At 33.5% G+C, this 11,344-nt stretch overlaps 1 protein-coding gene across 9 annotated transcripts in view; it reads left to right on the forward strand.

The window, feature by feature from the left end:
* RBM26 (RNA binding motif protein 26) overlaps nucleotides 1-11,344 on the forward strand; it is a 95,905-nt gene that overhangs the window by 51,678 nt on the left and 32,883 nt on the right. For 6 of the 9 annotated variants that reach the window (XM_023185837.2, XM_023185844.2, XM_023185895.2 and 3 more), the window contains exons 13-15: nucleotides 42-173; nucleotides 9,847-9,972; nucleotides 10,320-10,394. In XM_023185837.2, the coding sequence (XP_023041605.1) occupies nucleotides 42-173; nucleotides 9,847-9,972; nucleotides 10,320-10,394 (333 nt within the window). The remainder of the gene's footprint in view (nucleotides 1-41; nucleotides 174-9,846; nucleotides 9,973-10,319; nucleotides 10,395-11,344) is intronic. The other 3 variants (XM_023185849.2, XM_023185872.2, XM_023185885.2) reach the window with 1 other exon arrangement.

Here is an 11,344-nt window from a genome sequence, read left to right on the forward strand (position 1 = left end):
TGAATGAATCAACTTGTTTAACATTTTTTTCTTGTTCTGAGGTAATGCAGCCTTTAGTCCAGCAGCCCATTTTGCCTGTTGTGAAGCAATCAGTCAAAGAGCGGCTGGGTCCAGTACCTTCAAATACTATTGAACCTGCAGAAGCCCAGAGTGCCACTTCAGACCTTCCTCAGGTAAAGCGAAAATCTTACGATTGTGCCTGTAATAGGTTCTCAGTAATTTAGTTTCTCTTGGTGATTTGAATTATAGTTAATTATATATATTTTACGTAGAAATATGATAGTCTTTACATATTTGAACCCCACCTATAAGGTTTTTTTTTTTTTATTTTTACCATTACCATAACATTTTCTCAGTCTCTACTTTTCCTGTAGTATTTGAATCTTAAATTCTTCTCTCCAGTTAATATTTATGAGAAATATTTCTCTCCCACTTTGTGGAGGAGATATATTTCAGCAAAACTGCCTGAAGAGTGAAGTTGAGTACATTAAATCTTATTTTTTCTATCATCTTTTTACTTAATTAGAATTCTGTTCCAGAGATAATTGTGTAGTAGACTGAACTAAAAGCTTATGGGAAGGGAAGGCTTAAACCATCAAGTTAAGCATGCTTGATATTATACTGTTTTAAGTACTTAGACCGCTCTCTCATAACTTTGCATCACTTATTCCTGACTCTGGGATTCTTTTCTCCATATATCATTTCCTTCCCACTTCCTTCGACACTTGAGTGGCAGTTTCTTGTTTCTACACTCTCAGTCTCTGAAACTTAGCTTTCCTTTGTCTCCCGATGTTTCAGCATTTGCTGTGTAAAATAGAGTTAGGATGTAGTATACTACTTAGCTAATGGATGCCACCTTACTAAGTATTCTTCCTAGATAATTCCTGAAGAGTAAGATATTGAATTTCTGCAAGGACATGCAGAATAAATTGGTAAATTATTAGTTAATTTTAAAAATTCCCAGTCCTAACATCCCAAATTATCTCCAAATACAGTATATTTGGATATAAAATAAACATACTTTAGAGGAAGTTGGCACTATTTTTAAGCTCAATAAATGGGCATATATTTTAATTTTTAAAATTTGAGATTTTCTCCTAATTTATTCTGTGTCAGTGGCAGGGACTTTAGCAACCACATGGCTCAGACCTCTTAGTTTACATCATTTTTCATGATTGAATAATATTGCATACTGTTTATTTTTGTTTTCCCACATATTTTCTTTCTCTTTCTTTTAAGAAGGACCAAGTTTTTGTGGTTAGTATTGGTATACTCTTAGGTTCTGTATATATTAATAGAATCAGAATGTTCAAGATCCCAACAGACTTTTATATGTTTGGGGAAACACTGAATATGTCCATTTTAATTTTTTTAGAATGTAACTAAGTTATCTGTGAAGGACAGGTTGGGTTTTGTATCAAAGCCATCTGTTTCAGCAACTGAAAAGGTAAGAAGAATAGCATGATGTGTTTGTCTTGGCTTCATAAATGTTTTCAGGTGGCATCTTAATTTTTAATTTTTTTCATAGTTCTAAACTCTTGCTTCTTAATAGTATCTGTATCTTTTCCTACCTTTTGCTTTCCATTTGCTGAAAAAGAAAAATATTTTCCTTTTTTTACTTTTGCATCAGCATTTTAATACTTGCCTCCCACTATATTTCCGTGTACTCCATTCCTTTTCTTTGTTTTATTCTTTTTATTTACTTTGTTTTCCTTAGAGATACTGTGCATTTTGATTTGACAACTCTGGCAGCCTAATAGAAAGGGCCATGATTAGGAATTTCACCTGAGTTTGAGCCCTGGTTCTTCACTTACTAACTGCATGATGTTGGGCAGTGTTCTTAATTTTTCTGAATCTTTTTACTCATCGGTAAAATGGTGATGGTAATATTTGTCTTGCTCATGGGGTTTTCTGAGGATCAAATAAAATCATTTGTTTATATATATTTTCGTAAACTGGAAAGGATGATGTAAATGTAAGTTTTTTACTTATTACTAAACAGTAATTGACGTAGCATAACAATACATTTAGTCATTTCTTTTTTTTAAATGAAGGGGGTAAATATTTATTAAATCAGGACCATTTATGGATATATCTTAGAGTTCTGTGTAGATGTTATTTTTTTTTCTGTTTAGGTATGAGTAAATACTTTGTCTTTAATTTTATTTGAGGCATATGAAATCACAGAATGTGAGAATTAAATAATCTTTCTCAGTTCTGTATGCTTATCTTAAAATCAAGGCCCAAACAGTGTTATGATTTCATCTGTATGCTGTAAGTCACTGAGCCAGAACTAGAATTTGGGGCTCCTATTTCTGGTCCATGGCTCTTTTCAGTTTGAAGATTGGAAATCGATTTCAGAGATAAACAGTACATCAGTGAGATAGCTGCCCTGCTGTCTTCACTATATTCTTCAGTATATTATTTTCTTTATTTACAGTGTTAAACTTCGGCAGTTTTAGATATTTGAATCTGAGTTTGTGTATCAGACTTTCCTCTTGGGCATCTCAGCATTACTTCGGGCATAATGTGCCTAAAATGAATTCATTGTTTCCCATATAATTTAACTTAGCCCTTAGATCAGAAAGTGATACCACCATTTTCTAAGCTGTGTGATATAACAGCCTTACAATCATTTACTTGTGTTTGCAGACCACTTCTTTTTCTGCCACCTTCAGTTCCCTAGCCTCTGGGTGCAGTGTCTTAACTGGAATCCTGGAATTCCCCTCCTCTAGTTTCTACTGTCACCATCCTACACTCAGACTTATTTTGGTGTTAATTCATTATAGAAACTTTGAGTTTCTCAGCTAAATTACTTTCCTTGATTCACAGCTCATCGATAACTCAATAATTCTGGTTCTATTACTTCTGCTCTAGTCTTTCCTTTCTACCCAAGGGAGTACTTTTCTGCTCATTGTCCTTTGGCCTTTCTTGACTTTTATTATTATTATGTTTTTGGGGGGGGGTGATTTTTCTGGAGTGCATTTCCCCCACCTAACTAAATTCTAGTTATTCTTTAAAGAGTGAAAGTCTCTCTAACATCTCCCATGAAACCTCAAGATTTTTCTGTTATCCCCCCTTCTCCTTGGAATTTCTGTGCTGCTTAGTCGGTGCCACTAAATTTAGCAGTATCAAATACTTACTTTGATTAGGTTTATCCTCCTTGAAAATAAGTATTGCAGAAGAAAGAAACACCGGAAGTGTTTGAGGTGATAGATTTTTGATTATTACATAATGTATGTATGTATCAAAACATCACACTGTACCCCATAAATATGTACAATTCTGTCAATTAAAAGTAAAATAAAACTTAACACTAAGTTCAGCTATACTTAGTGTACTTACTACTGAGCAATTCTAGAGACATCTGAAATACTCAGTTATATTTGGAGTCTGTGTAATGTAAGATTTGGACTTTTAAAATTGAAGTATGTACTCATAGCTTTTATAAAATTTTTGCAGTGTATTGTGAGTACACATTTGTAGTTGATAATATAACTTTACTAATGGATAGACTAATATATATATTATGCTAATGGAATAAACCACTAACTGAATTTTTATGGGGAAAAATTCATTTATGGTAGCAAGCTATTTATAGGGAAAAATATCTTTGATAAATACTGTAAACAGCCTATTAAGGAAAACAGTAAGTATGTAACTTTTATTTGTCTTCAGTGAGTGTCTTTACAGAGAAACATTTTATTTTTGCTTATTTTTGTTGTTTCTGTTCCCCTAATCCTTAGGGGGTTTGGGTCCAAAACACTTACAGGGCAGTGATTCAAAGAAGTCTTAGAAAGAATAGAAGAATGTTCCCCATCATCAAATATTAGTTGAAAGATTCTTTATTTAAAAAAAAATGAAGGCAGGGGAAAACCCAAAGCTTGTATCTACACAGTATCCTGTGTCATTATTGAAGTAAATAAATGCGCAAATGTAACATTTTATACCTTCCCTATCAACCACACGCAGTAAAACCTTTAGTAATTATTCTTTATTCTGAAACCCCATTTTCATGAGGGGGCTAGAAGAGATTAAAGTTAAAACGTAATTGCTGATGGTAAATATAAAGATACTGCAATAGGTATTTAGTTATTATGTGAATAGGTTTGATAAATTGTGTTTGAGTGCCTCTGCTTACTAAAGAAATTCATGAAGAATAAAGGGCTACATCTGTGTATACTGTCCTGGTTAGTTTTTTAAACTGTTTAAATTATCTTGCTAAATCCCTTCTAAATTATAAGAAGGTAAACTGAATAACCAATGGAATATTTAATCTTCTTTATCATATCAGCTTTAGATATCGAATTTATGATACAGGATGTTATTGTTCTTTACTCATGTCTTTTGCAGTTTAAAAATATATCTTGGTCTCTTTGCTTGATGGTATATTAACATCTATACCATGGAACTTTTAAAAGGAAAATTATCTGGTATAATTAAAAGAATATTGCATGTCATAGAGAAACTTCACCTGTTGGTTTAGCAGCTGCCATTGTGTAGATGCTAAGCAACTCTTACTATGTTTCCTTGGATTTTTGAAATTTGGATTTGTTGTATAACTTTGCTACTTTAAAGATTTAGAGAGATTTGGCTGGGCGCATGGCTCACGCTTGTAAACCCAGCATTTTGGGAGGCCGAGGTAGGCGGATCACGAGGTCAGGAGTTTGAGACTAGCCTGGCCAATACAGCGAAATCCCGTCTCTTCTAAAAATAAAAAAATCAGGTGGGCCTGGTGGCGGGTGCCTGTAATCCCAGCTACTTGGGAGGCTGAGGCAGGAGAATCGCTTGAACCCAGGAGGCAGAGGTTGCAGTGAGCCGAGATGGTGCCACTGCACTCCAGCCTGGGCGACAGAGCTAGACTCCGTCTCAAAAAAAAAAAAAAAAAAAAAGGAGGGATTTGTGATAGTTTTTTTTTTTTTTTCTTAACTGTTATTGACTTTTTAATTTTTTTAAATTAATGCATTGGCCTCTGTTGGGATTACCTCGATTATTTTTTTACAGGAAAATATGAAATTAATTTATTTGAATATATTAGCTTTGCTGAACTTTGTAGTAACTAGGCTATTTGTGTAGCAAAAATTCATTACTATCTGTACATATTTTTTTATTTTGATGTTTGTTAAAATATATCTCTGCAAGATTTTTAGTCTTTGTTTCTTTTAATCCCTTTGTCTATTCCACTTATATGTGGAATCTTAAAAACTTGAACTCATAGAAGCAGAGAGTAGAATGGTGGTTACCAGGGGCTGAGGGCAGGGGATTGGGAAATGTTGGTCAAAAGATATAAAACTTCAGTTACATAGGAGAAATAAATTAAAGAGATCTATAGTACAACATGGTGATTATAGTTAATAACAATGTGTTGGGTGCATTCTTGAAAATTGCCAAGAAAATAGATTTTAAGTGTTCTTACCACAGGAAAAAAGGTGAGGTAATGCAAATGTTAATTAGCTTGACTTAGCCATTTTACAGTGTGTATATTTCAAACAGCATGTTGTACATGATAAATATACAGTCATCAACTTACAGTGATTTGACTAACCATTTGATGATGCATTTATTACTTACAAGTTAAAAATGTATCTTCAACTTAAATGGGATTTCAGCCTTCAATGGATGTAGCCCCATCATAAGTTAAGGGACATCACATCTCTATGCAGTTTTTGTCAATTAAAAGAATAAAATTTTGAAAGATACAAAAATTAAGATAGATCAGTGCATTCAAACATACTTCGTATTCTTGGAATTTAAAAACTATTAATATCTAAAAGTATGTATAAATTTAACTTTAAACCAAAATCCCATTCTTCTCATCAGAATTCTCAGGCTTGGTACAGAACGCACATCTATGTGCTGCTTTAAGTGAATATCATAAAGGAACATTCAGATTTACTGAACAGGTGACTATTCACTTACTATGAAGACTGACCATACAGTAACTGTATTAATATACTTCTTACACATAGTTCCTCAGATACCGTGTTTTGATTGCATTAAACCAAGGTATTTCTGCTTTAAAAACCTGTTGGAGCTATTTATTGTGAGTGTGGCTGTTAAACATCATAACTATATTTGTATGTAATTTCTACTTGGGCATTGGTTATTTAAAAATGATACTTGGTTAACTTAATTTTACAAAACACTTTTTCCCCTTCCATTCTTATCTATGAAAAACAGCTGTTTTTCTCTTTCTTTACAATTCCCTGTAGTTATGGCTGGTAATACTTTACATAGGAAATAAAATAAGGAGGTGTTAATGGATTGTAACCTCCCTCTCTTTAGGGAAAATAAAAGGTATTAGTGCTATACATTTTAACAACACAGCACGTGATACTTTTCAACTTACTTTCTGAGTTCAGCATACCAAACCTGACAATATACTATAAAAAAGGAAAATTGTAGACCAACATCTGTCATGAACATAGACACAAATATCCTAAACAAAATATTAGCAAATGCCCAGTGATATATGAAATATATAATCAGTCATGGCCAGGTAGTATTTATTCCAGAAATTCAAGGTTGATTTACCATTGGAAAAATCAGTTTAATTGACATTAGTAGGATGAGGGAGGAAAAACCCTAGATGATTACCTCAGTAGAAAAAGCGTTTGATAAAATCCGTTCCTTAATTACATTAAACACTCTGCAAAGGAGGAATAGAGAAAAACTGTTTAATTTGATGAAGGAAATCTGCAAAAAAAGAAAAAAAAACTGCTACAGCTAACATAATATTCAATTGTCAAATATTGACTGTTTTTCCTTGAAGTTGGGAAAGACAAAGATGTCCCTTTGCATCACTTTTATTTTTTTTTTTCAGTTTTGTACTGGAGAGACTCATGGGTGCACTAGGAAAAGAAAATAGAATAAACCATATAAAGATTGGAAATAAAACTGTTACTTGCAGATGACATGGTTGTAGATATAGAAAATCCAAAATAATTCACACACAGTTGGGATTAAGTAAGTGTAGTAAGATGTATAGAAGTAAATATGTAAAAATTACAGCACATATAGAAATGCATTTGGAAAATAGAGATGTGGTTGTTTGGAGAAGTCAGTGTGTGTGTTCTGAGGAATTGAAGTATCTTCTTTTCTTTCGGGCTTGTTACTTCCCTCCACTTACTTCATTTTTAATAGATTTTCTTCTTTTGAAAACACATGTGTTTCTTACTATCCAAACTGATCTCTAGAACCAAATAGATTCAAATAGTTAACAATACAGTTCATTGTTTATAAGTCACATTTTTACATTTTAACACCTCTGACATTGGGCTGTGTCTTATAATTGTTAGACACAGGTTATGATTGGCAGCCTTTTTTTCTTTAGAAGGGGTACATAATGATAGTGTGTCTTGCAGTCACTGAATTGTAGGCTCAGTGAGTCACATTCACGCATGTTCTAGTTTTACAGAAGGATGTTCTTAGATAAAAAAGGAAATGGGAATGCTTCTAGGAATAAAGGAGTCTTACCATTGTCAGATACGTTTATTCACTTTGAACCAGCACTCCTTAGCCTGATACTACATGTTAAGAATGATTTGAAAAGAAGTATTCTCACTGAAACTGGAGATACTTGGTTAAATCAATTATATGGGTCTGTTCTGGGCTTATAAAATATAAAATAAAATAATATAACATAAAAACTGGAAAATTGGGTTACGATATTCGTTGTTTCCCACTTAAATAATTAGGATTTTTTTTTTTTTTTGGCCACAACTTTTCGACTAATGGAATCCTCATGAAGAAAACAGTTTGTGAAACTTAATTAGACTCTGTTTTCAACAGCTTATCCTGTGTTTCTATACTAATAAAGTTATTGTCTTATCTTTGTATAGTCATATGGTTTGGCATTTTGTGCTGTGGTAAGGTAGCATGGAAGAAATTTTTCTCTAGAATTACAAAGAAGGGTCACTGAAGTCTGACCCCAAACAAAATCTTTGTTTAATTGGTCATGTGTGGTGGCTCACACCTATAATCCCAACACTTTGGGAGACCAAGGCAGGAAGATTGCTTGAGCTCAGGAGTTTGAGACCAGCCTGGGCAACATGGCGAAACCCTGTCTCTACAAAAAATACAAAACATTAGCTGGGTGTGGTGGTGCGCGGCTGAGGTCCTAGCTACTTGGGAGGCTGAGGATCACTTGAGCCCATAAGGTGGAAGGATCACTTGAGCCCATAAGGTGGAAGATTCATTGAGCCAAGGTCCGTGCCGCTATGCTCCAGCCTGGGTGACAGAGTGAGACCCTGTCTCACAAGTATAATAATTGATCAAATTTTAATACACATTAAGTGTTGTTAAGAACCTTTATTTTTAAATGTCACCTGTACTGTATGAAACTAGTACAATTATAGTATTTTAGGTTTTTATTTCGTTTAGAGGCTAACACCTTTTTGAATACTTAGAATAGTGATTCGTGATGTTCCCTAATCAGATTTCATGATGAAAGATTAGAAAGTAGTCTTCAGATTGCTACTTACCTGTTATAACCAGATGTTAATGTTTCAGTGGCTAAAAAATAGGACCACTTTTCTCATTTATACTCTTAAACTTGAGTAGTTCTTTTAACCTTATTTAGGTCGTGAACTCCTTTAAGACTTTAGAAACAGTTTTATCCTCAGAAAACTTGCAGTGTTCACACACATGCTTTCATGTTTAGTTTTGTAGCGTTCATAGATCGCCCTGCAGGGATCCCTAGGCTTCTTTGTAAGAACCAGTAACCAACCACCCCATGGAACTTAAACTCTTTTACTTTTGAAGGGTAAAAAAGGTACCCAACCTTTTTTTTTTTTTTTTTTTTTTGAGCTGACCATTGCATAGGAAAAGTTTTCCACTCTGACCTATAGTCATTTCAGTCTAGTTTAGTACAGAAATGTTTTTTGAGTACTTACCCTGTGCCCTGGGCACTGTTTGTAGCACTGAACCAAGTTAAAAAACAAGCAAAATCTCTACCTTCTTGGAATGAATTTTTGGGTTAGTAAGGACTTTAGACACCATCGTGTTCATCTTCCTTATTTTATAGATGAGCAAACTGAGGCCCCAAAATGGTACTTGATCTTACCCGTGGTCTCATAATTAGTTGGTAACAAGACTTAGGTACTGGAAGATGCACAGAAGAGAAAGGCATAGTCTTTATGTTAATGCCCTTACAATGTAGATGGGGGAAAAGACACATTAATTAATATATTATCAGGTCGTTTTTTTACTAAATAGCTAACACTAACTAAAAATAGCTAATAGCATTTTTACCTAATAGCCAAAGGAATAAAATTTCATGTGAAGACCTGGGTAGAAGAGAGAAATGATTCAGGCTTTGTAGAGGTCTTGATTTTGTTAGGCTGATCCTAAGCTGGGTTTTGGGGAATAAGGTCAGTTCAAGCTGAAGGAACATTGGTACCAAAGGAATGGAGAATGAATGCAATAGGGTATGTTTCAGAACTGGAAATTGCAGATGATCCTGTTAAATTGAGGGACAGCAACCAGTTTCCTCCTGTGCCATGCTCTTGAGTGTGGTTTTTGCTTTAGTCACTAAAAATATTAGTAAATATATTCAACAACTAATACTTTCTCAGTGATATAGTAATAGCAGTGTTTTCGACATTTTTATGTTTTTCTTTACTTTTTTTTCTATAGGTATTGGTGTTAATTTTTTTAAATGTTAGAGCTTATTTATACCTTTCAAATCACCAAATATGATTTCATTTTTATAAGTATAAAATACATTTAGTTCAGTGTGTTTTGAAGCTGAAGTTTGACAGTAGTGCTTTAAAGTTGAGTTTTATAGAAAACAGAATATCATGAATGGCTGATACATATTTTTAAAAGTTAAATTTGTATTGGTAGGTGTTGTCTACATCTACTGGCCTAACAAAAACAGTGTATAATCCAGCTGCTTTGAAGGCTGCACAAAAAACCTTACTTGTTTCCACCTCTGCAGTTGATAATAATGAAGCACAGAAAAAAAAACAGGTAAGTACAACTGGTATAGTATAAAAAATTTTTGCATGTGGGAAAGGTTTTCTTTGTATATGTGTTTTTTCAGTGCTTATTACAAAATAAGACTAAAAGGGTGTTTGTTGGCTGCCACTGAACCTTTATTTTCCATAGTATAGCAGTAAATAAAAATTTTTTCTTTGAAAGAAAGGTTCCCGTGATTAATCTTTGAAACTTGCATACGTATTTTAAGTTTTACATAGAAAAGGCTTGCATATAATTTTTGTTGACAGGCTTCTGCGATTACAACCATTTCTCTTCTCTTGGATAGTATTGTTTATCCTTAGTAATATTCTAATGATATTTTTGATCCCTGATTCTAGGAGGCATTGAAACTTCAGCAGGATGTAAGGAAAAGGAAACAAGAAATTTTAGAAAAGCACATTGAAACACAGAAGGTAAAATATTAGAGTTAGATTTGGCAAAATTGCAAATGTTATAATTTGGAGTGAACTTAATCTTACACTACATAGTCATAAAAAGATTTGCTGTAATTGGTAATGGTAAAACAAATATTTGTCAGTGATAATATTGGAGATGAAGAGCATACATCAAATGGTGGGTATACTTTATACTTTAACTGGTACTATAGTTATCAGCTGTGTTGCTGCACAGTAGTTTGTTCAACAGATAATTAAATGGAACCTTTTTTCTCAGTGTTGATATGTACCTTTCTTCACTCGCTTAGGATCCTCTAGTCCTGTGTTGTTTAGTATAGCAGTTAGCACATCTGACTGTTGATAGCTACATATGACTGTTGAGCATTTGGAATGTCTCTAGTCCAAATTGAGATATGCTGTAAGTGTGAAATGTACACTAGATCTCAAAATGTAGTACAAAGAAAAAAGTAAAACATCACAATTGTTGAAATGTCACATTTTGGATATATTAGATTAAGCAAAATATTTTAATTAATTGTATTTGTTTCTTTTTATGTTTTTAATGTGACTGCTAGAAAATTAAAAATTATGTGATTTGCATTCTTTCTTTTGAACCATGTTACTCTAATTTATGACATTTAGTCTCAGTTCTTGATTATGTCTAGTAATGAAGGTTAGTAGTATGACATTTGAAAATGTTGAAAATACAGAAACTGCATTTTGATTTGAAATGTGTATCTTTTCTAATTTAAAGTTGGATGTACTTAAGAGAAATCACAGTACTTTACAAAACCAAAAACTGAAGCCATCCTAGTTCAGGAAACCTACAATAATCATGTGGCTTCTTTTTTTTTTTTTTTTTTTTTTTTTTTTTTTTTTCAGTCCATCTTTCTTTGCCGGTGGGTTGAGGGACGGTGCCAGTCCACCGCCCCCCCCCCCCCCCCCCCCCCCCGGACCCCCCCCCTCTT

This window comes from Piliocolobus tephrosceles, chromosome X (assembly GCF_002776525.5).
Source record: "Piliocolobus tephrosceles isolate RC106 chromosome X, ASM277652v3, whole genome shotgun sequence".
Classification (NCBI taxonomy): Eukaryota; Metazoa; Chordata; class Mammalia; order Primates; family Cercopithecidae; genus Piliocolobus; species Piliocolobus tephrosceles.